The 25,551-nt window shown below is 41.6% G+C and overlaps 2 protein-coding genes across 6 annotated transcripts; one reads left to right on the forward strand and one right to left on the reverse strand.

The window, feature by feature from the left end:
- The first annotated feature begins 2,812 nt into the window (after window positions 1-2,812).
- On the forward strand, window positions 2,813-5,653 carry LOC307023224 (uncharacterized protein). The gene is made up of 7 exons (XM_079656347.1): window positions 2,813-3,312; window positions 3,432-3,477; window positions 3,870-3,961; window positions 4,068-4,178; window positions 4,327-4,603; window positions 4,967-5,141; window positions 5,523-5,653. Exons 1-7 carry the CDS (start codon window positions 2,936-2,938, stop codon window positions 5,555-5,557), a joined length of 1,113 nt encoding a protein of 370 aa, XP_079512473.1. The 5' UTR covers window positions 2,813-2,935; the 3' UTR covers window positions 5,558-5,653.
- On the reverse strand, window positions 5,296-11,959 carry LOC307023222 (uncharacterized protein). Of its 5 annotated transcripts, XM_079656335.1 has the most exons (17): window positions 11,889-11,955; window positions 11,303-11,378; window positions 10,760-10,955; window positions 10,376-10,577; window positions 10,097-10,172; window positions 9,548-9,828; window positions 9,417-9,467; window positions 9,274-9,327; window positions 9,094-9,167; window positions 8,911-8,982; window positions 8,448-8,653; window positions 8,168-8,264; window positions 7,916-8,078; window positions 7,586-7,689; window positions 7,283-7,427; window positions 6,253-6,379; window positions 5,296-5,944 (listed from the first exon to the last, which is right to left on the reverse strand). In XM_079656335.1, exons 1-17 carry the CDS (start codon window positions 11,946-11,948, stop codon window positions 5,544-5,546), a joined length of 2,385 nt encoding a protein of 794 aa, XP_079512461.1. In that variant the 5' UTR covers window positions 11,949-11,955; the 3' UTR covers window positions 5,296-5,543. The 5 variants fall into 5 exon arrangements, with proteins under 5 accessions (XP_079512461.1, XP_079512464.1, XP_079512462.1 ...); XM_079656338.1 differs by lacking the exon at window positions 10,760-10,955 and having other exon boundaries at window positions 11,889-11,932; XM_079656339.1 differs by lacking the exon at window positions 5,296-5,944 and having other exon boundaries at window positions 6,299-6,434; window positions 11,889-11,959.
- Window positions 11,960-25,551: the final 13,592 nt, after the last annotated feature.

Below are 25,551 nucleotides of genomic sequence, written 5' to 3' on the forward strand. Positions count from 1 at the left end.
CCAAATGCTATCCTGGATATGACCTGTAACCCCTTGAAGAGCGCCACCTAGGGTTGACGCGCTAGGATCGCTGCTAGAGCATTCCTCGTTAGTATAGTGGACAGTATCTCTGCTGGTCACGCAGAAGACTGGGGTTCGATTCCCCCACGGGGAGATTTTTCAATAACTGCCGGACTTTATTCACCAAAGGTGGAAAGCATCTATCTACTCATGAACGAGGATGCCACCAAGAGGCCCTTGGATTTCTTTCAGATAAGCGCGTACCTGAACCATGGCAACTGAACTTTCGTAAGGTCATCATTATAACATCCATGACAAAACTACGAAGTTGAATTGAAGTACCCTAAGCATAACTGCTATTAACAACTTTCAGTTCACAGGACAACATGCCTCATCTATTTGAATACACAGAGAGCCAAAGCCGTACAATTCAAAAGGAATGCTGAGCAAACAATCGTCTTGCTCATCCAACAATTGTCTTGAAAAGACTCAACATTCAACTGCCCTATTTCTGAAAATACTTTTTACTCTATCTAGATTCCCGATAACTTTTCTTGGTTGAGTTCTTTGAAGTTGATCAGGATAAAAGAAGAGTGTTTCTGCCCGGTTTTGAGCCGGGGACCTTTCGTGTGTGAGGCAAACATGATGACCACGACACTACAGAATCTGCTGAAAAGATAAGTACACGTTTGCACATAGATGCAACATTGATATTTAATTGTAAACCTTCAAAACGAAGAACCACATGTTGATTTCTGAGACTTGGAGAGATTTTACACTGGATCCAGTCACAGCTGCAGCGTCATGGACTTTCGTAATAGCAACTGTATACTGAACCCAAATGCTATCCTGGATATGACCTGTAACTCCTCGAAGGGCACCACCTAGCGTTGACGTGCTAGGATTGCTGCTAGAACATTCCTCGTTAGTATAGTGGACAGTATCTCTGCTTGTCACGCAGAAGACCGGGGTTCGATTCCCCGATGGGGAGATTTTCCAATAACAGTCGGACTTTATTCACCAAAGGTGGAAAGCATCTATCTACTCATGAACGAGGATGCCACCAAGAGGCCCTTGGAAACACTTTCAGATAAGCGCTTATCTGAACCATGGCAACTGAACTTTCATATGGTCATCATTATAACATCCATGACAAAGCTACCAAGTGCTTGCTGAATTGAAGTACCCTAAGCATAACTACTATTAACAACCTTTAATTGTTCACAAGACGACCTGCCTCATCGATTTGAATACACAGAGAGCCAAAGCCGTACAATTCAAAAGCAATGCTCAGCAAACAATCGTCTTGCTCATCCAACAATTGTCTTGAAAAGACTCAACATTCAACTGCCCTATTTCTGAAAATGTTTTCACACCCATCTAGATTCCCGATAACTTTTTCTTGGTTGAGTTCTTTGAAGTTGATCAGGATCAAAGAAGAGTGTTTCTGCCCGGTTTTGAGCCGGGGACCTTTCGCGTGTTAGGCAAACGTGATGACCACTACACTACAGAAACTGCTGTAAGGCTAAGTACATGTTTGCGCATAGATGCAATATTGATATTAAATTATAAACCTTCAAAATGTATGGCGGCAAATCTCTGTCATAAATCGCGAGGGCATATGAGATCCACGCGAGCACAAGTCAAGCAGCCGCGGACATATATTATTTTCGCGAGCATAAATCGCGAGGGCATATGAGATCCACGCGAGCACAAGTCAAGCAGCCGCGGACATATATTATTTTCGCGAGCACTAAAACGGCACTCGCACGAGAGCAATATTGAAGCCTGCAGGGCAGAAACATGCCTTGAGCATGAGCAGCATCTACATGAGCTCTCCTGCGCTCTCGCGAGCAATTCCTGCTCTTCTGCTCGTGAAACTCTGGCCTGCTCTCGCGCGCGGAGAAACGTTAGGAAGTGGGCGTACCGTGTCCCAGTAACGCCAAATCTAATTGGTTACACCCCTCCTCTTTTATGATTGGCCGTTGTCTGGATTTAAACCTAAACCAGAAAGTCCCTCCAACCTCCAACGGGATGAAATATGGCTGTGGAAACGTCTCACGTAAGTTACTTTACTTTACTAATGATTGTTTTTAATAAAAGGCATGCTTCTGTATTCTGTGGTTATTCCACAAGAGCCGTCCTTACTTATAAATGGATTGAGTTTTTTAGATAATACATTTTTATACATATTTTTCAAAAGTATTCAAACAATTCTATTATAAAGATAAGAACCAATTAACTTTTCGGTCTTGACATGATAATATAAAATGTAGCTTTCAAAAACAGAATTTGGAATTAACAATTTTGATTACTCTAGCAAAATATTTTATTCACAAATGTCGCTTTTTCAAAATGTCCCCAGTTTTTATTGCCTTTCTCAAATAAATAATACTATACAAAAAAAGTTTAAAATGATGCAAATGTAAAAAAGACCAAGAATTTTGCAAGTTTCTTGGCACTTTAATTTCTGAATGACCTCTTTTTTTTCTGTTCAAACGCCCTCAGTTTATTTTTTGGAACGTTTATGATGATGTTTATGTGCCTTATTCTGTATTTGACATAATTGTTTCAATAAAGATTTACCACATTTCTTAAAAATATAATTAAATACTATTTAATACTTTATTTTTCTTCACAGCATATTCTGAAACGGCAGATCCTGGAGAGACTCCTGTCGAAGTTTGAGCTTGCACTCATTCGAGCACCACTTGACCTGGATTTCCTGGAGTTTGCATGTCGCCAGGAGCTGTACCTCCTGCAAGCACTTTCGAGACATGTTGACATACCGCAAGGAATAATTCAAGCTCTTCAAGAGCTGTTTGGACTACTTAGGCAATATTTAGATTCAGAAGCCCCAAATACAGCAGTGGGATCAGTTATTGGTCTAAGAGGACGTCCTAAGTTTGAAATTGAGAGGCAGCAGTTGGTTGAGATGTTGGGGACAAACCTATCGGTGCCTTGCATTGCTAAGCTGCTAGGTGTTTCTTCAAGCACAGTCTTTAGAAGGATGAGAGAGTTTGGCTTATCTGTTTCAGAAATGTATAGCTCCATCAGTGATGAGGAGTTGGATAACGTGGTCATATCCATCAAGAATGACATGCCCACTGCTGGATACCGAATGGTCAAAGGACGGTTGTTATCCATTGGTCTACGTGTACAATGGACAAGAATGGCTGCCTCAATGCATCGAGTGGATTCCATAGGCATCCTCTCCAGACTGGCTAGTCTGGGCTGTGTTGTGAGGAGAACATATTCAGTGCGAGGGCCTCTGTCGCTTGTGCACGTGGATACCAACCACAAATTGATACGGTAGTGGTATTTATATTTCGCTAAGTGATTAAGAAATAACCTCTTTGTAATGTCCCAGTTTTGGAGAATCAGTGTTTCAATTCCAGAGTGCTATAACAGTGTGTTCTTTGGTTTTCCAGTTATAACATTGTCTTATTTGGTGGAGTGGACGGGTATTCGAGAAAGGTAAGACTGCATTTCACTTCAGTAGACACACATTAAACAAACATGTATTTTTTGTACGAGTTTCCGACTAGCTACTTAAAACCACAAAAGAGGTCCCAACGCTGTGTCCTGGCTTTGCTTAAGGAATTTGGTCCAAATGGAGAAAGTGTATGGACTAAAAAGGAAGCAGCAAAGTCAAAGTAGATATAAAGGAGATTTTGTGCATTGCCTATTTTTGCTGCACAAGTATTATGAGTCAGTATACTGTATGTCAGTATTGTTTGCTTATTTCTATTGCAACAGGAATTCTTTAATCTCTGCCTTTTTTCCCCTATAATACACAGTTTAACAGAATGTTGTCTAGTTATTGTGTGTAATTGCCCTATTCTTAAATATTCTCTGCTTTTCTGCAGGTAATGTACTTGGGTGCTTCGACCAACAACTGTGCGTCAACAGCCTATGGCTTCTTCTTAGAGGCAACACAAAGACATGGAGTGCCTTTAAGGTGAATTCACAGAAAAAAGCAGTCTTTGGAGAACTAGATCAATACTGTGACACTTTTGGATGAGTATTTTCTTTGACAGTCCTTTGGTCAACTGTGTACATTTCAGGGTCAGAGGAGACCAAGGAGTAGAAAACGTACAGATCGCGAGATTCATGTTTTCGGTTCGCGGCACCGACCGTGGAAGCTTCATCTCTGGTAAAAGTGTTCATAACCAGAGGTAAATTACAGCATCTTTAGTAACTCAATTAGTGAGGTGAACTTATCTGATGTGTAGACCAAGCACCTTGCACTTAACCCATGCTAGGCCAGCATGAAAATAGATCACTTGAACTGGTTTTCCCTAAACCATGTATTTTCATCCATAGGATTGAGCGTCTTTGGCGTGATGTAAGAGTCATTGTCATCAACAAGTACTCTGCGATACTACTTTCCCTCGAAGAGGATGGTCTGCTCGATATCTCATCAACAGACGACCTCTTCTGTGTGCACTACATCATTCTTCCCCGACTTCAGATGGACTTGGGGATTTTTACAGAAGGCTGGAACCATCATCCACTCAGCACTGAACGGAACCAATGTCCAGAGCAGTTATGGCAACTTGGACTGATGCAGACAAACATTGATCAGCCGGAGAGCCCAGAGGTATTGATCTCGTTTCAGTATTACAATACATGTCACATGTTAGACGCTTTTATCCAAAGCGACTTACATACTCAGTACTGTGGGCAATCCCACGATAGTAATTACTTACCATTTACTTTGTGTAATATACATTGTCAAAAGATTACTTTCTTTCCCTGCTCTTGGCATGACCATTTTCTGGGCATTTCATTCAGTTTGTGTTATTTTTACAGTTAAAATAACACAAACTGAATAAAATGCCCAGAAAATGGTCATGCCAAGAGTAGGGAAAGAAAGTAATTTATTACTTGATGTCATTGTTCCATATTGTTTATAAGACATTTATTTCACCAAAGTGTTCAAAACCTCTGTTATGGTTATTAGGAGCCAGATGTTGACTGGGAAATTGCTGCTGACCACGATGGAGAAGAAGAGGATGCAGGGATTGTCGTCCCCGAATTCGACTGCCCTTTGAGTCCAGAAGACACAACTGAACTTCAATCAGTATTTCAGCAAATTGACCCAAACACTCCGGTCAAGGAACTGTACTTACTCTGCCGTGAGTATGTAGCTGAAAGATGTGGCTCTTAAGAAATACAGCTCCCTTGAATGAAACAGATGAGGTAAAAGTAAAATTCCTTTGTTCAAAGTGTTACTTAAGTACCAAGAGTAAAATAAGTCATGATGCCGATTTCATGAAAGAGTAAAGTTACTTGGCACAACGGGTGACTGGGTTTTTATTCAATTAAATTGAAACAATCGACACAAAATACAGCTCAAAACTATAATGGTTCCCCAACTTCACCATTTGTTTCCAAAACATTTTGACTAGAACAGTATGTCACTTGAAAGTTTGACTGTATTCTCATCTTGAACAAATGAAAACAAATGAAAACCTTGTCAGATAAAGTGCAATAAAGACTGTCTAACCCTAATCCAGAAAACATCGATTCTATGACTCTTATGAGCGGCTAAACTCCCTGCTACTCATAACAGCCTGTGTTATGATGCTCAGGAACTCCGGATATGAGCCGAGGTGCCTTGTCGGAAAGGTAATGGAGTTGGAGCATGCATTCACTACGGGAAAGCATACCGTGTGTGTACCATAGCGCACGCTGCAATCATGGTCGAACTCAATTAAGATTTTAAACATCTCTCTCTCTGTTGAGGTGATGGGGACGTGTGCCTGCCCCGTAAGCCATTGAAGGAAGCAACCAACAGTGATCTTGGGTTTTTCCTTCATCTCCTCTTCATCTTTTGCCGCTTCACCTGTAGACTCTGTCTCTCTTGAGTCTCTTTCATCACTCTCTGTTATCTTCACAGGGGTCCCCCTCTCTTCAACCACGAAGCTCTTTTCTTCCTCTAAAAACAAGTTGAAAATGAATACAAAGAAATGCATATATTCACCTAAGCAATGTCAATAAATATGGCTATTGTTTTTAAATAGTTTTTTTATGTGGATATTTTGAAGAAGAAAAACCTCATTAGCCAGTCCTGCTTTACTTGTCATTGTTTCATCGCAACCATCATGAATGCAAAGTTGTGTTTAAACTGAGACATGTAAACATGAATAAAAAGGGTATGCAAAGCTGTCATTGAGTTGCCTGTCGTAATCGGGGGTAAAATTCAAGAACAAATACGTTTATAAAATGTCAGGGCAGTAGTATCACCTTCTTCTTCAATGTGTTGGATGAAGTCTTGTAAAAAGTTAACAATCTTCGATTCACTCTGGCGTCGCAGCGAGCCCAGCTCGCTGAAGACTGGAGATATGGCTCCCATCAGGAATTCAGCATCCGGCTTGGAGAGATGAAAAAACAAAATGATGTATGCTCAAAGTTGGATGAGCTTAACCCTTTAATTGCCAGACCAAGAAAAAAAACTATGGAAAAATTATTTGTTTGCATTTTTTTTATCAAATGGGACACACATAGCACATTTAAAAAAAAAAAAAGGTATCAATATTGATATTGATATAAAAAGTAATGTTAAGTGTTTTTAATACAAAAAAAAAACGTGCTCATCTTACTGTAGATGCTGAATTGGCCTAACAGGAAACCACTGGCCTAACAGCAAATGTCTATATCCTGTGTTGGCCTAACTTGCTCATCTGTGTGCAACTTTGGGCTGTATGCCATGCATGAAAGCTGCTATATAAATTATTATCACTCTTTCACTCTGAGACTCATAAGGCAGTATAGATGTAGTAATAATGTAATATAAGATGTAGTAATATTACCATGAATCTATCTATTTACCATATTGTATTGGAAAACATCTCTGAAACTCTGAAAAAGTTATATTGCTAGTTTAGTTTGTTAAAAACTTTTTTTGTGCATCAAGTTATCTAATTATGTTCAGTCAGTGCTCTGACATTAAAATATGTCAAAAATGATATGGTTACGTTACAACAGTTGACCAAAAAGAGTGATTTCTTCAGCAGTGATTTTTTTAGCATGCCAACTTTCTCAGTGGAAAGCTGAATGGCTTTCTGTTCTAACCACAGTGACATCTAGAGGTTGTTTTGTGCATAACATGTCAACCAAATAGTAGAGATGGCTGAATCAGGTAGTTAAACTTTTAAAACATTTTTTCAACGGGATATCAAGACACAAAATTTGCTCTACCAAATGGTGGCGCTGGCTGTTAAAGGGTTAAGGTTTGAAATTCAGTGGTAAAATCAGCTAGAGACATAATACTGACCTTTTCATGAAGGCCAGCGACGAACAGATCCCTGAAATGCTGTGGTTGTTGTACTATCATCTCACACAAGCCATACAGCTTCATGCCTGAGCATATCTGCTGCAGCATTGGTAGAGTGCGGACCGATGAGTGCAAGATAATTGCCCTATAATTCAGTAACAGATAACAGCAATAATATAAAATCATACATAAAAAAGGGAAAGAGTGACTGCACACTCAATATGAAGTATGAGTGTAAAGGAATAATTGATTGGTTTCAAACATGGGTTGTTATGGGTTAAATCACTTAGCATATGTACATACTTTATTATGTCTTCCTTCCTCTCCCACGTTGCAAGACCACTGTACCCGCATGCTGTTATCCGATCCAGAAGGTCGTACATAGCTTCAGGTTCAGCTATCTCAACCTTTGCAATTAGAAAAACAGTATCACACAGTAAGTCATGGGAGCCTTAGCTTATTTTAAGAATTAAAAAAAAATTACACTACAAAGAGGTGTGTGTGTCAACCATACTAAAACAAACGTCATGTTATATGAAGGAGTATAATAATAATAATAATAATAAATGGGATTTATATAGCGCTTTTCTAGACCCAAAGACGCTTAATATCTGAGGAGAAGACAAATATTACCTCTTCCATAAGCTGGCTGAGCTCTGGATCAGTAACATCTTCCTTGGAAATGGAATCTCTATGAATCTCCCCAGTGGATATGTATCCATAGCACCACTCTCTGAAAAAGTTAGGTGGAGGACCACCTTGTACTATACTGACTGCCATAATCTCTCCAGCTGTCCTGCATTAACAAAGTTTAATCAATGCATAGACATTATTAATAAATGAAATAAACATCGAAAAGACATTGCAGAACACAATTCTACATACTTGAAATGCTCTTTGTGGTAGTCAGTAATTGAGTACTTGGGGGTTTTCCCTGTACTCCCTCCCTGAAAAAACTTCCTTTCAACACCTGCCATCATTTCTATAATTGAAAGGAAAAGTGGATCAATACATTGATAATCTCAATTAGACCACTGTATATGTTAAAGTACAGCATGCGTCATGCAAAGCCCTTAACCTGTGCAAGCACAGAAATTGCATGCAACCAGAGAACCGCCACACACTGAGGAATATTTTCATTTATTATAAGGAAGTAAACATATACCTGTTAAGAATTCTTTCCTGAGAGCCCCATGGTCAATTCCGGACTCTCCAATGAAAGACACTCGGAGAGGGTTTTTGGGAGAAGACCTCTTCTGACGTCTCCACTGCCCTAAACCCCTTTCAAACATGTCCTCCCTAGTGACACTAACATTAAAGAGTGTTGTTGTGTCCACTCGTCCACTAAGTGTTTCGATGGCTTCAGCAAGACTTGAAGGAAACAATTAGAAGTTGATTAGACAACTGGATCCAAAACGTTTTCCCTTAAGAGACCCCTTTTGTATCATTGAGTAAACTGACGACCCCTGACTGATGTAAAGTGGCGTCTTTTAAATGATATTCAAGGCATAACAATAACAATGCAGGGCAACTGATGAACAGTACAATTAACACAAATAGTGAACACAATAACTGCAGGACGTTTTTGTTTAAAATAAGCAATTACAGGTACATTTGAAGCATATTACCTTTTCTCTCGCCCTGTCAGTTCTTCACTGGCATGTTCTTCCAAATCGATAATTTGTGTCGACTGCAATGTACTGATGAGGGAAAAAATATTTCAATGGGGCATGCCTTAATCATGGTTTACAATATCTAACACTGCAAGAAAAAATTATATAAAGAATGTGCATAATAGGAGAAAAAAAAACCTTTCTCTACAAGTGCTGGCATGTATTTCAACCAAATACTCAGGAAATAACTCTGAGCACAATGGACAGGCCACCTTTAAAAACACAGAAAAGCAGAGCAAATATTCAAGTGAATTACTGAGACGCAGAAACCTTCATCATCTGCAATAATGTAATTGATAAATAATGCCCTGATTTTACCTTAATATCGATTTTAGAACAGGAGGTCCTACACGGGAGCACACTTGGAGAAGCCTATAATAAAATGTAGAAAGACTGCCAATTAATGACACATACAATGAAAATTGTTTAGAAACAAACACCTACAATATTAGTGAGCTTACATTCCCAGGATTGCTTGTAGCTGGAGACTCATCTAAATCTGGGTCCAGATCCTGAAAATCGTAACCAGTTAAAAAAGCTGTCGATTCAGGATGATAATGATCCTGCATAGCTATTTGTGGAATAACATTACCGGTTCCAGATCCATGCGGTCAGAACAGCTGCTTGGTTCACACTCTTGTGCATGTAAAGCCAACAGCTGGACAGGCATGCTTAGATGACACGTGGCACATCTGGCTTTTGGCATATTTTCGAACTCCTTCGATGAGTAGGGCAAGGGGGAGGTGTCCAAAGTGTCCTGGATGGGCATTATATAGAGACAGCCTTTTCCACCTAAAGCTTTGGCAAGGTAGGCCCCCGTGTAACCCTCTGCCTCAGGTGCCAAAACACTTAATTTCCGCTGACCTGATCCTCCTATGTGGGAATACAAACAAGTTGATGTTATTTAATGCACAGAATGTTCTAGGGGAGGCAGTTGATTTTAACAAGATGCACACTTGCAGTGTTAGGCTTTCTCATGGATTGCTAAAAACAAGAGGGTAGGTAAATATGCTAACCATCAAGGGCATTAATGAGCTATTATAAGAGCAGCTATTGTAGGAGAAGATAGAGGGTATAAATAGGATTTAACTGCAGAAATACTAGACCACAGTTGAATTTACTAAGGGAGATTGTATCTTACCAGCAGCTTTATGTAGCATCCAGGCCCCTTCCAATGGTACCATTTTGGAATATGATTCCATAAGTATATATGATATCTATGTGGGAAGAGCAAAACAAGTGTGCAGTTAGAACTATAACCCTCCACACATGTCACCACTGTTGAAGCTGATTTGTGACCAGTAGTACTTCAGTGGATTGGGAAACTACAGTAATACATAAAAAATTTCCCCAAATTGGGATCAATAAAGTGCTTCTTATATTATCTTGACTCCTCCCCTTATTATTTTTTCTATCTTACCTGGGAGTGGTCAGCATTTTCGGGGATATTGAGAGTCCTCCTGCCGAGTCCAGCCTGGAGAAGGACCATTTCATCCGATGACTTTGGTGTTCTTTCTGTGCTCTTATTGAGCAGAAAGAACTGGATTGGGGTTGACCTAACAGCCCTTCTTTTGGGAGATGGGGTATAACTTTTACCCGATTTGAATAGGCCGGGGAAAGCCCTGAGGAGTTGAAAACAATGTGTAAGAGAGGCATTTAAGAAGCTGTTATACAATATATTCATTCTAAACAATCTGAAGAGCGTTAATTTCTATGAAAAAATACGCTGAATTATAGCCAATTGCCGAGTTATTACAATGGCAATTCAGTTCAGAACTATCTTTATTTCCTAACGGATCCAAACCTGGCCATATTTTGGTCCACTGTATTTCCTGCTGTAGAAGGAAAGCCAGGGGTCCTTTGTTGCTTCTGCCCCTGGACTGCCTGACGCTGCCTTGTCCCAGCCTGCTGCCTGTTGCCAAGAGCAGACTGCTGCTGTCCCTGTATAGTAGACTGTCTGTTGCCCACCTCCACCTGCTCTCCCTGAACCTGTACTTCATCTGTGAACACAATTTAAAGATGTCTATGATTCCCTAGAATCTAAATAAACTGAGTACTAAATACGTAAAGTAGTTAGAATATATAAAGGCTTCATTAATTAAACATTACCCAGATAGTCACAAGCCCTGAAAATAAATAGAAGAAGAACAAGAAGAAGATGAACCTTTAATTATCCCCCATGGGGAAATTCAGTTTTTCACTCTGGTTTTAATATAGGTTGGTAAAACTGTCACTGAAACACCTCGGCGTGCTTCCTCCGGCCAAGACTGCAGCTGTAATTTTTTGTAAACGACTGACCATTAGATGAATCTGTGAAGACAAGTGATCTCCCCCTAGTTTTACTTACGATTTTGAGAAGTTGGTTCAGCCAAGGCACTTCTCAGCAACTCAACGACACGCCTGGCAGCATTTTGTAACTCTATCTGTTAAAATAGATAGCATTTTTCATTTAATCATTTATTTCAATAGGGACAATGCACATAAACACTTTAGACAAATAACACTTCAAGTGTAAATGGATCATGTCTTACTATACTGTCTATACTGTCTTGCTGTTTTTAAATTATTGTCTTGTTGTTGCGCACTGGCACTTTGACTTTGAGTCGATGTAATTTCGCTGTAATTGTTACAATGACAAATAAAGTATCTATCTATCTATCTATCTAAAACAGACACAAACAAGAAATAGTCAAATTGATTGTCACAATCACAGTGCAAAGACATGTCATCTTGTTTATCCAGATCTGCTAACAGTTAACTTTAGCTAACTTTTATTATTGCAGGCAGACAGCTGTGTCACTTTCTTCTTATACCGTGGCTTGTAAATAATGCAATGTCAATATCTTAAATGCCCGTCAAGCAGATAAAATGATAGTTATGTTAAACCATTGTTTTCTATATGCATAGCTAAAAGTACCGGTTTTTGCACGTACCTCCTTGTCGTCAGCCATTCTTCTTCTGCGGGGCTTTCCCGCTCCGATATCCCTCTTCATTTGAAAACGGCCAATCATAAAAGAGGAGGGGTGTAACCAATTAGATTTGGCGTTACTGGGACACGGTACGCCCACTTGCTAACATTTCTCCGCGCGCGAGAGCAGGCCAGAGTTTCACGAGCAGAAGAGCAGGAATTGCTCGCGAGAGCGCAGGAGACAAAGGAGAGCTCATGTAGGTGCTGCACATGCTCAAGGCATGTTTCTCCCCTGCAGGCTTCAATATTGCTCTCGCGCGAGTGCCGTTTTAGTGCTCGCGAAAATAATATATGTCCGCGGCTGCTTGACTTGTTCTCGCGTGGATCTCATATGCCCTCGCGATTTATGACAGAGATTTGCCGCCATAAAAATGACGAACCACATGTTGATTTCTGAGACTCGGAGAGATTTTACACTGGATCCAGTCACAGCTGCAGCGTCATGGACTTTCGTAACAACTGTATACTGAACCCAAATGCTATCCTGGATATGACCTGTAACCCCTTGAAGAGCGCCACCTAGGGTTGACGCGCTAGGATTGCTGCTAGAGCATTCCTCGTTAGTATAGTGGACAGTATCTCTGCTTGTCACGCAGAAGACCGGGGTTCGATTCCCCCACGGGGAGATTTTTCAATAACAGCCGGACTTTATTCACCAAAGGTGGAAAGCATCTATCTACTCATGAACGAGGATGCCACCAAGAGGCCCTTGGAAACACTTTCAGATAAGCGCGTACCTGAACCATGGCAACTGAACTTTCGTAAGGTCATCATTATAACATCCATGACAAAACTACGAAGTTGAATTGAAGTACCCTAAGCATAACTGCTATTAACAACTTTCAGTTCACAGGACAACATGCCTCATCTATTTGAATACACAGAGAGCCAAAGCCGTACAATTCAAAAGCAATGCTCAGCAAACAATCGTCTTGCTCATCCAACAATTGTCTTGAAAAGACTCAACATTCAACTGCCCTATTTCTGAAAATACTTTTTACTCTATCTAGATTCCCGATAACTTTTCTTGGTTGAGTTCTTTGAAGTTGATCAGGATCAAAGAAGAGTGTTTCTGCCCGGTTTTGAGCCGGGGACCTTTCGCGTGTGAGGCAAACGTGATGACCACTACACTACAGAAACTGCCGAAAAGCTAAGTACAAGTTTGCGCCTAGATGCAACATTGACATTTAATTGTAAACCTTCAAAACGACGGACCACATGTTAATTTCTGAGACTCTGAGAGATTTTACACTGGATCCAGTCACAGCTGCAGCGTCATGGACTTTCGTAACAACTGTATACTGAACCCAAATGCTATCCTGGATATGACCTGTAACCCCTTGAAGAGCGCCACCTAGGGTTGACGCGCTAGGATCGCTGCTAGAGCATTCCTCGTTAGTATAGTGGACAGTATCTCTGCTGGTCACGCAGAAGACTGGGGTTCGATTCCCCCACGGGGAGATTTTTCAATAACTGCCGGACTTTATTCACCAAAGGTGGAAAGCATCTATCTACTCATGAACGAGGATGCCACCAAGAGGCCCTTGGATTTCTTTCAGATAAGCGCGTACCTGAACCATGGTAACTGAACTTTCGTAAGGTCATCATTCTAACATCCATGACAAAACTACGAAGTTGAATTGAAGTACCCTAAGCATAACTGCTATTAACAACTTTCAGTTCACAGGACAACATGCCTCATCTATTTGAATACACAGAGAGCCAAAGCCGTACAATTCAAAAGGAATGCTGAGCAAACAATCGTCTTGCTCATCCAACAATTGTCTTGAAAAGACTCAACATTCAACTGCCCTATTTCTGAAAATACTTTTTACTCTATCTAGATTCCCGATAACTTTTCTTGGTTGAGTTCTTTGAAGTTGATCAGGATAAAAGAAGAGTGTTTCTGCCCGGTTTTGAGCCGGGGACCTTTCGTGTGTGAGGCAAACGTGATGACCACGACACTACAGAATCTGCTGAAAAGATAAGTACACGTTTGCACATAGATGCAACATTGATATTTAATTGTAAACCTTCAAAACGAAGAACCACATGTTGATTTCTGAGACTTGGAGAGATTTTACACTGGATCCAGTCACAGCTGCAGCGTCATGGACTTTCGTAATAGCAACTGTATACTGAACCCAAATGCTATCCTGGATATGACCTGTAACTCCTCGAAGGGCACCACCTAGCGTTGACGTGCTAGGATTGCTGCTGGAACATTCCTCGTTAGTATAGTGGACAGTATCTCTGCTTGTCACGCAGAAGACCGGGGTTCGATTCCCCGATGGGGAGATTTTCCAATAACAGCCGGACTTTATTCACCAAAGGTGGAAAGCATCTATCTACTCATGAACGAGGATGCCACCAAGAGGCCCTTGGAAACACTTTCAGATAAGCGCTTATCTGAACCATGGCAACTGAACTTTCATATGGTCATCATTATAACATCCATGACAAAGCTACCAAGTGCTTGCTGAATTGAAGTACCCTAAGCATAACTACTATTAACAACCTTTAATTGTTCACAAGACGACCTGCCTCATCGATTTGAATACACGGAGAGCCAAAGCCGTACAATTCAAAAGCAATGCTCAGCAAACAATCGTCTTGCTCATCCAACAATTGTCTTGAAAAGACTCAACATTCAACTTCCCTATTTCTGAAAATGCTTTTTACTCTATCTAGATTCCCGATAACTTTTCTTGGTTGAGTTCTTTGAAGTTGATCAGGATCAAAGAAGAGTGTTTCTGTCCGGTTTTGAGCCGGGGACCTTTCGCGTGTGAGGCAAATGTGATGACCACTACACTACAGAAACTGCTGAAAAGCTAAGTACACGTTTGCGCATAGATGCAACATTGATATTTAATTGTAAACCTTCAAAACGACGGACCACATGTTGATTTCTGAGACTCGGAGAGATTTTACACTGGATCCAGTCACAGCTGCAGCGTCATGGACTTTCGTAATAGCAACTGTATACTGAACCCAAATGCTATCCTGGATATGACCTGTAACTCCTCGAAGGGCACCACCTAGCGTTGACGTGCTAGGATTGCTGCTAGAATATTCCTCGTTAGTATAGTGGACAGTATCTCTGCTTGTCACGCAAAAGACCGGGGTTCGATTCCCCGACGGGGAGATTTTTCAATAACAGCCGGACTTTATTCACCAAAGGTGGAAAGCATCTATCTACTCATGAACGAGGATGCCACCAAGAGGCCCTTGGAAACACTTTCAGATAAGCGCGTACCTGAACCATGGCAACTGAACTTTCGTAAGGTCATCATTATAACATCCATGACAAGCTACCAAGTGCATGCTTCAAATCATTGAAGGAGAACTACAATCAATGACCAAGGCCATGCGCTCAACGATTGCACTTTTGACAGACAAAATCAGGCAAGGAAAGATATCCCTTTATATTTTCCATTTTGACCAGACACATTTTGAGTAGAAACGAAAAGAAAGTCCTTGGTTGCAGAATTGAAGTACCCTAAGCATAACTGCTATTAACAACCTTCAGTTGTTCACAGGACGACAAGCGTCTTCAATTGGAATTCTCAAAGAGCCAAAGCAGTACAATTCAAAAGCCATGCTCAATAAACAATTGTCTTGCTCATCCAACAATTGTCTTGATAAGACTCAACATTCAACTGCCCTATTTCTGAAAGTGCTTTTTAATACAGCTCGATTCCCAATCACTGTTGTTGGTTGAGTTCTTTGAAGTTGATCAGGATCAAAGAAGAGTGTTTCTTTCCGGTTTTGAGCCGGGGATATTTCGCGTGTTAGGCGAACGTGATGAACACTACACTACAGAAACTGCTGAAAAGCTAAGTCCACGTTTCAGCGTAGATAAAATATTGATATTTAATTGTGAACCTTCAAAATGACGGACCACATGTTGATTTCTGAGACATGGAGATATTTTACACTGGATCAAGTCACAGCTGCAGCATCATGGACTTTCGTAACAGCAACTGTATACTGAACCCAAATGCTATCCTGGATATGACCTGTAACCCCTCGAAGGGCACCACCTAGCGTTGACGTGCTAGGATTGCTGCGAGAACAATCCTCGTTAGTATAGTGGACAGTATCTCTGCTTGTCACGCAAAAGACCGGGGTTCGATTCCCCAATGGGGAGAGTTTTCAATAACAGCCGGAATTTATTCACCAAAGGTGGAAAGCATCAATCAACTCATGAACGAGGATGCCACCAAGAGGACCTTGGAAACACTTTCAGATAAGCGCGTATCTGAACCATGGCAACTGAACTTTCGTACGGTCATCATTAAAACATCCATGACAAAGCTACCAAGTGCTTGCTGAATTGAAGTACTCTAAGCATAACTTCTATTAACCACCTTTAATTGTTCACAAGACGACCTGCCTCATTGATTTGAATACACGGAGAGCCAAAGCCGTACAATTCAAAAGCAATGCTCAGCAAACAATCGTCTTGCTCATCCAACAATTGTCTTGAAAAGACTCAACATTCAACTGCCCTATTTCTGAAAATGCTTTTTACTCTATCTAGATTCCCGGTAACTTTTCTTGGTTGAGTTCTTTGAAGTTGATCAGGGTCAAATAAGAGTGTTTCTGTCCGGTTTTGAGCCGGGGACCTTTCGCGTGTGAGGCAAATGTGATTACCACTACACTACAGAAACTGCTGAAAAACTAAGTACACGTTTGCGCTTAGATGCAACATTGATATTTAATTGTAAACCTTCAAAACGACGGACCACATGTTGATTTCTGAGACTCGGAGAGATTTTACACTGGATCCAGTCACAGCTGCAACGTCATGGACTTTTGTAACAACAACTGTATACTGAACCCAAATGCTATCCTGGATATGACCTGTAACCCCTTGAAGAGCGCCACCTAGGGTTGACGCGCTAGGATTGCTGATAGAGCATTCCTCGTTAGTATAGTGGACACTATCTCTGCTTGTCACGCAGAAGACCGGGGTTCGATTCCCAGACGGGGAGATTTTTCAATAACAGCCGGACTTTATTCACCAAAGGAGACAAGCATCAATCGACTCATGAACAAGGATGTCACCAAGAGGCCCTTGGAAACACTTTCGGATAAGATAAGAGCGTACCTGAACCATGGCAACTGAACTTTCGTACGGTCATCATTATAACATCCATGTCATAGCTACCAAGTGCTTGCTGAATTAAAGTACTCTAAGCATAACTGCTATTAACAACCTTAATTTGTTCATGGGATGACATGCCTCATCGATTTGAATACACGGACAGCCAAAGCCGTACAATTCAAAAGCAATGCTCAGCAAACAATCATCTTGCTCATCCAACAATTGTCTTGAAAATACTCAACATTCAACTGCCATATTTCTGAAAGTGATTTTCACTCTATCTAGATTCCCGATAACCTTTATTGGTTGAGTTCTTTGAAGTTGATCAGGATCAAAGAAGAGTGTTTCTGCCCGGTTTTGAGCCGGAGACCTTTCGCGTGTTAGGCGAACATGATGACCACTACACTACAGAAACTGCTGTAAGGCTAAGTACATGTTTGCGCATAGATGAAATATTGATATTAAATTGTAAACCTTCAAAACGACGAACCACATGTTGATTTCTGAGACTCGGAGAGATTTTATACTGGATCCAGTCACAGCTGCAGCGTCATGGACTTTCGTAACAGCAACTGTATACTTAACCCAAATGCTATCCTGGATATGACATGTTACTCCTCGAAGAGCGCCACCTAGGGTTGACGTGCTAGGATTGCTACAGGAGCATTCCTCGATAGTATAGTGGACAGTGTCTCTGCTTGTCACGCAGAAGACCGGGGTTTGATTCCCAGACGGGGAGATTTTTCAATAACAGCCGGACTTTATTCACCCAAGGTGGAAAGCCTCTATCAACTCATGAACAAGGATGCCACCAAGAGGCCCTTGGAAACGCTTTCAGATAAGCCCGTATCTGAACCATGGCAACTGAACTTTCGTACGGTCATTATTATAACATCCATGACAAAGCTACCAAGTTGAATTGAAGTACCCTAAGCATAACTGCTATTAACAACCTTCAGTTGTTCACAGGACGACATGCCTCATCGATTTGAATACACGGAGAGCCAAAGCCGTACAATTCAAAAGCAATGCTCAGCAAGCAATTGTCTTGGTCATCCAACAATTGTCTTGAAAAGACTCAACATTCAACTACCATATTTCTGAAAGTGCTTTTTACTCTATCTAGATTCCCGATAACTTTTCTTGGTTGAGTTCTTTGAAGTTGATCAGGATCAAAGAACAGTGTTTCTGCCCGGTTTTGAGCCGGGGACCTTTTGCGTGTGAGTTGAACGTGATGACCACTACAATACAGAAACTGCTGAAAAGCGAAGTAGACGTTTCAGCGTAGATAAAATATTGATATTTAATTGTAAACCTTCAAAACGACGGACCACATGTTGATTTCTGAGACTCGGAGAGATTTTACACTGGATCCAGTCACAGCTGCAGCGTCATGGACTTTGGTAACAACAACTGTACTGAACCATAATGCTATCCTGGATATGACCTGTAACCCCTTGAAGAGCGCCACCTAAGGTTCATGCGCTAGGATTGCTGGTAGAGCATTCCTCGTTAGTATAGTGGACAGTATCTCTGCTTGTCACGCAGAAGACCGGGGTTCGATTCCCTGACGGGGAGATTTTTCAATAACAGCCGGACTTTACTCACCAAAGATGGAAAGCATCTATTTACTCATGAACGAGGATGCCACCAAGAGGCCCTTGGAAACACTTTCAGATAAGCGCGTACCTGAACCATGGCAACTAAACTTTCGTACGGTCATCATTATAACATCCATGACAAAGCTACCAAGTGCTTGCTGAATTGAAGTACCCTAAGCATAACTTCTATTAACCACCTTTAATTGTTCACAAGACGACCTGCCTCATTGATTTGAATACACGGAGAGCCAAAGCCGTACAATTCAAAAGCCATGCTCAGCAAACAATCGTCTTGCTCATCCAACAATTGTCTTGAAAAGAATCAACATTCAACTGCCATATTTCTGAAAGTGCTTTTGACTCTATCTAGATTCCCGATAACCTTTCTTGGTTGAGTTCTTTGAAGTTGATCAGGATCAAAGAAGAGTGTTTCTGCCCGGTTTTGAGCCAGGGACCTTTCGCGTGTGAGGCAAACATGATGACCACTAAACTACAGAAACTGCTGAAAAGCTAAATACACGTTTGCACGTAGATGCAACATTGATATTTTATTGTAAACCTTCAAAACGACGGACCACATGTTGATTTCTGAGACTCGGAGAGATTTTACACTGGATCCAGTCACAGCTGCAGCGTCATGGACTTTCGTAACAGCAACTGTATACTGAACCCAAATGCTATCCTGGATATGACCTGTAACCCCTCGAAGGGCACCACCTAGCGTTGACGTGCTAGGATTGCTGCTAGAACATTCCTCGTTAGTATAGTGGACAGTATCTCTGCTTGTCACGCAGAAGACCGGGGTTCGATTCCCCGACGGGGAGATTTTTCAATAACAGCCAGACTTTATTCACCAAAGGTGGAAAGCTTGTATCTCCTCACGAATGAGGATGCCACCAAGAGGCCCTTGGAAACACTTTCAGATAAGTGCGTACCTGAACCATGGCAACTGAACTTTCGTAAGGTCATCATTATAACATCCATGACAAAGCTACCAAGTTGAATTGAAGTACCCTAAGCATAACTTCTATTAACACCTTTCAGTTCACAGGACAACATGCCTCATCGATTTGAATACACGGAGAGCCAAAGCCATACAATTCAAAAGCCATGTTCAACAAACAATTGTCTTGCTCATCCAACAATTGTCTTGAAAAGACTCAACATTCAACTGCCATATTTCTGAAAGTGCTTTTTACTCTGTCTAGATTCCCGAGAACTTTTCTTGGTTGAGTTCTTTGAAGTTGATCAGGATAAAAGAAGAGTGTTTCTGCCCGGTTTTGAGCCGGGGACCTTTCGTGTGTGAGGCAAACGTGATGACCATGACACTACAGAATCTGCTGAAAAGATAAGTACACGTTTGCACATAGATGCAACATTGATATTTAATTGTAAACCTTCAAAACGACGGACCACATGATGATTTCTGAGCCTCGGAGAGATTTTACACTGGATCCAGTCACAGCTGCAGCGTCATGGACTTTCGTAATAGCAAATGTATACTGAACCCAAATGCTATCCTGGATATGACCTGTAACTCCTCGAAGGGCACCACCTAGTGTTGACGTGCAAGGATTGCTGCTAGAACATTCCTCGTTAGTATAGTGGACAGTATCTCTGCTTGTCACGCAGAAAACCGGGGTTTGATTCCCCCACGGGGAGATTTTTCAATAACAGCCGGACTTTATTCACCAAAGGGGGAAAGCATCTATCTACTCATGAACGAGGATGCCACCAAGAGGCCCTTGGAAACACTTTCAGATAAGCGCATAGCTGAACCATGGAAACTGAACTTTCGTAAGGTCATCATTATAACATCCATGACAAGCTACCAAGTGCATGCTTCAAATCATTGAAGGAGAACTACAATCAATGACCAAGGCCATGCGCTCAACGATTGCACTTTTGACAGACAAAATCAGGCAAGGAAAGATATCCCTTTATATTTTCCATTTTGACCAGACACATTTTGAGTAGAAACGAAAAGAAAGTCCTTGGTTGCAGAATTGAAGTACCCTAAGCATAACTGCTATTAACAACCTTCAGTTGTTCACAGGACGACAAGCGTCTTCAATTGGAATTCTCAAAGAGCCAAAGCAGTACAATTCAAAAGCCATGCTCAAGAAACAATTGTCTTGCTCATCCAACAATTGTCTTGATAAGACTCAACATTCAACTGCCTTATTTCTGAAAGTGCTTTTTAATACAGCTCGATTCCCAATCACTTTTCTTGGTTGAGTTCTTTGAAGTTGATCAGGATCAAAGAAGAGTGTTTCTGCCCGGTTTTGAGCCGGGGACCTTTCGCGTGTTAGGCGAACGTGATGACCACTACACTACAGAAACTGCGGAAAAGCTTAGTACATGTTTCAGCGTAGATAAAATATTGATATTTAATTGTAAACCTTCAAAACGACGGACCACATGTTGATTTCTGAGACTCGGAGAGATTTTACACTGGATCCAGTCACAGCTGCAGCGTCATGGACTTTCTTAACAACAACTGTATACTGAAACCAAATGCTATCCTGGATATGACCTGTAACCCCTTGAAGAGCGCCACCCAGGGTTCACACGCTAGGATTGCTGCTAGAGCATTCCTCGTTAGTATAGTGGACAGTATCTCTGCTTGTCACGCAGAAGACCGGGGTTCGATTCCCCGACGGGGAGATTTTTCTATAACAGCTGGACTTTATTCACCAAAGGTGGAAAGCATCTGTCTACTCATGAACGAGGATGCCACCAAGAGGCCCTTGGAAACACTTTCAGATAAGCGCGTACCTGAACCATGGCAACTGAAAGTTTGTACGGTCATCGTTATAACATCCATGACAAAGCTACCAAGTTGAATTGAAGTACCCTAAGCATAACTGCTATTGACAACTTTCAGTTCACAGGACAACATGCCTCATCGATTTGAATACACGGAGAGCCAAAGCCATACAATTCAAAAGCCATGCTCAACAAACAATTGTCTTGCTCATCCAACAATTGTCTTGAAAAGACTCAACATTCAACTGCCATATTTCTGAAAGTGCTTTTTACTCTATCTAGATTCCCGATAACCTTTCTTGGTTGAGTTCTTTGAAGTTGATCAGCATCAAAGAAGAGTGTTTCTGCCCGGTTTTGAGCCGGGGACCTTTCGCGTGTGAGGCGAACGTGATGACCACTACACTACAGAAACTGCTGAAAAGCTAAGTACATGTTTGCGCGTAAATGCAATATTGATATTAAATTGTAAACCTTCAAAACGACGAACCCCATGTTGATTTCTGAGACCCGGAGGGATTTTACACTGGATCCAGTCACAGCTGCAGCGTCATGGAATTTCATAACAGCAACTGTATACTGAACCCAAATGCTATCCTGGATATGACCTGTAACTCCTCGAAGGGCACCACCTAGCGTTGACGTGCTAGGATTGCTGCTAGAACATTCCTCGTTAGTATAGTGGACAGTATCTCTGCTTGTCACGCAGAAGACCGGTGTTCGATTCCCCGACCGGGAGAATTTTCAATAACAGCCGGACTTTACTCACCAAAGGTGGAAAGCATCTATCAACTCATGAACGAGGATGCCACCAAGAGGCCCTTGGAAACGCTTTCAGATAAGCACGTATCTGAACCATGGCAACTGAACTTTCGTAAGGTCATTATTATAACATCCATGACAAAGCTACCAAGTGCTTGCTGAATTGAAGTACCCTAAGCATAACTACTATTAACAACCTTTAATTGTTCACAAGACGACCTGCCTCATCGATTTGAATACACAGAGAGCCAAAGCCGTACAACTCAAAAGAAATGCTGAGCAAACAATCGTCTTGCTCATCCAACAATTGTCTTGAAAAGACTCAACATTCAACTGCCCTATTTCTGAAAATACTTTTTACTCCATCTAGATTCCCGAGAACCTTTCTTGGTTGAGTTCTTTGAAGTTGATCACGATCAAAGAAAAGTGTTTCTGCCCGGTTTTGAGCCGGGGACCTTTCGCATGTTAGGCGAACGTGATGACCACAAAACTACAGAAACTGCTGAAAAGCTAAGTACACGTTTCAGCGTAGATAAAATATTGATATTTAATTGTAAACCTTCAAAACGACGGACCACATGCTTATTTCTGAGACTCGGAGAGATTTTACACTGGATCCAGTCACAGCTGCAGCGTCATGGACTTTCGTAACAGCAACTGTATACTGAACCCAAATGCTATCCTGGATATGACCTGTAACCCCTCGAAGGGCACCACCTAGCGTTGACGTGCTAGGATTGCTGCAGGAGCATTCCTCGTTAGTGTAGTGGACAGTATCTCTGCTTGTCACGCAGAAGACCGGGGTTCGATTCCCCGACGGGGAGAATTTTCAATAACAGCCGGACTTTATTCACCAAAGGTGGAAAGCATCTATCAACTCATGAACGAGGATGCCAACAAGAGGCCCTTGGAAACACTTTCAGATAAGCGCGTACCTGAACCATGGCAACTGAACGTTTGTACGGTCATCGTTATAACATCCATGACAAAGCTACCAAGTTGAATTGAAGTACCCTAAGCATAACTTCTATTGACAACTTTCAGTTCACAGGACAAAATGCCTCATCGATTTGAATACACGGAGAGCCAAAGCCATACAATTCAAAAGCCATGCTCAACAAACAATTGTCTTGCTCATCCAAGAATTGTCTTGAAAAGACTCAACATTCAACTGCCATATTTCTGAAAGTGCTTTTTACTCTATCTAGATTCCCGATAACCTTTCTTGGTTGAGTTCTTTGAAGTTGATCAGGATCAAAGAAGAGTGTTTCTGCCCGGTTTTGAGCCGGGGACCTTTCGCGTGTGAGGCGAACGTGATGACCACTACACTACAGAAACTGCTGAAAGGCTAAGTACATGTTTGCGCGTAGATGCAATATTGATATTAAATTGTAAACCTTCAAAACGACGAACCACATGTTGATTTCTGAGACCCGGAGAGATTTTACACTGGATCCAGTCACAGCTGCAGCGTCATGGACTTTCATAACAGCAACTGTATACTGAACCCAAATGCTATCCTGGATATGACCTGTAACTCCTCGAAGGGCACCACCTAGCGTTGACGTGCTAGGATTGCTGCTAGAACATTCCTCGTTAGTATAGTGGACAGTATCTCTGCTTGTCACGCAGAAGACCGGGGTTCGATTCCCCGACGGGGAGAATTTCCAATAACAGCCGGACTTTATTCACCAAAAGTGGAAAGCATCTATCAACTCATAAACGAGGATGCCACCAAGAGGCCCTTGGAAACACTTTCAGATAAGCGCGTACCTGAACCATGGCAACTAAACTTTCGTACGGTCATCATTATAACATCCATGACAAAGCTACCAAGTGCTTGCTGAATTGAAGTACCCTAAGCATAACTTCTATTAACCACCCTTAATTATTCACAAGACGACTTGCCTCATTGATTTGAATACACGGAGAGCCAAAGCCGTACAATTCAAAAGCCATGCTCAGCAAACAATCGTCTTGCTCATCCAACAATTGTCTTGAAAAGAATCAACATTCAACTGCCATATTTCTGAAAGTGCTTTTGACTCTATCTAGATTCCCGATAACCTTTCTTGGTTGAGTTCTTTGAAGTTGATCAGGATCAAAGAAGAGTGTTTCTGCCCGGTTTTGAGCCAGGGACCTTTCGCGTGTGAGGCAAACATGATGACCACTAAACTACAGAAACTGCTGAAAAGCTAAATACACGTTTGCACGTAGATGCAACATTGATATTTTATTGTAAACCTTCAAAACGACGGACCACATGTTGATTTCTGAGACTCGGAGAGATTTTACACTGGATCCAGTCACAGCTGCAGCGTCATGGACTTTCGTAACAGCAACTGTATACTGAACCCAAATGCTATCCTGGATATGACCTGTAACCCCTCGAAGGGCACCACCTAGCGTTGACGTGCTAGGATTGCTGCTAGAACATTCCTCGTTAGTATAGTTGACAGTATCTCTGCTTGTCACGCAGAAGACCGGGGTTCGATTCCCCGACGGGGAGAATTTTCAATAACAGCCGGACTTTACTCACCAAAGGTGGAAAGCATCTATCAACTCATGAACGAGGATGCCACCAAGAGGCCCTTGGAAACGCTTTCAGATAAGCACGTATCTGAACCATGGCAACTGAACTTTCGTAAGGTCATCATTATAACATCCATGACAAAGCTACCAAGTTAAATTGAAGTACCCTAAGCATAACTGCTATTAACAACTTTCAGTTCACAGGAAAACATGCCTCATCGATTTGAATACACGGAGAGCCAAAGCCATACAATTCAAAAGCAATGCTCAGCAAACAATCGTCTTGCTCATCCAAGAATTGTCTTGAAAAGACTCAACATTCAACTGCCATATTTCTGAAAGTGCTTTTTACTCTATCTAGATTCCCGATAACCTTTCTTGTTTGAGTTCTTTGAAGTTGATCAGGATAAAAGAAGAGTGTTTCTGCCCGGTTTTGAGCCGGGGACCTTTCGTGTGTGAGGCAAACGTGATGACCACGACACTACAGAATTTGCTGAAAAGATAAGTACACGTTTGCACATAGATGCAACATTGATATTTAATTGTAAACCTTCAAAACGACGGACCACATGTTGATTTCTGAGCCTCGGAGAGATTTTACACTGGATCCAGTCACAGCTGCAGCGTCATGGACTTTCGTAATAGCAAATGTATACTGAACCCAAATGCTATCCTGGATATGACCTGTAACTCCTCGAAGGGCACCACCTAGTGTTGACGTGCAAGGATTGCTGCTAGAACATTCCTCGTTAGTATAGTGGACAGTATCTCTGCTTGTCACGCAGAAAACCGGGGTTCGATTCCCCCACGGGGAGATTTTTCAATAACAGCCGGACTTTATTCACCAAAGGGGGAAA

This window comes from Notothenia rossii (assembly GCF_949606895.1).
Source record: "Notothenia rossii genome assembly, chromosome: 10".
NCBI classification, from domain to species: Eukaryota; Metazoa; Chordata; class Actinopteri; order Perciformes; family Nototheniidae; genus Notothenia; species Notothenia rossii.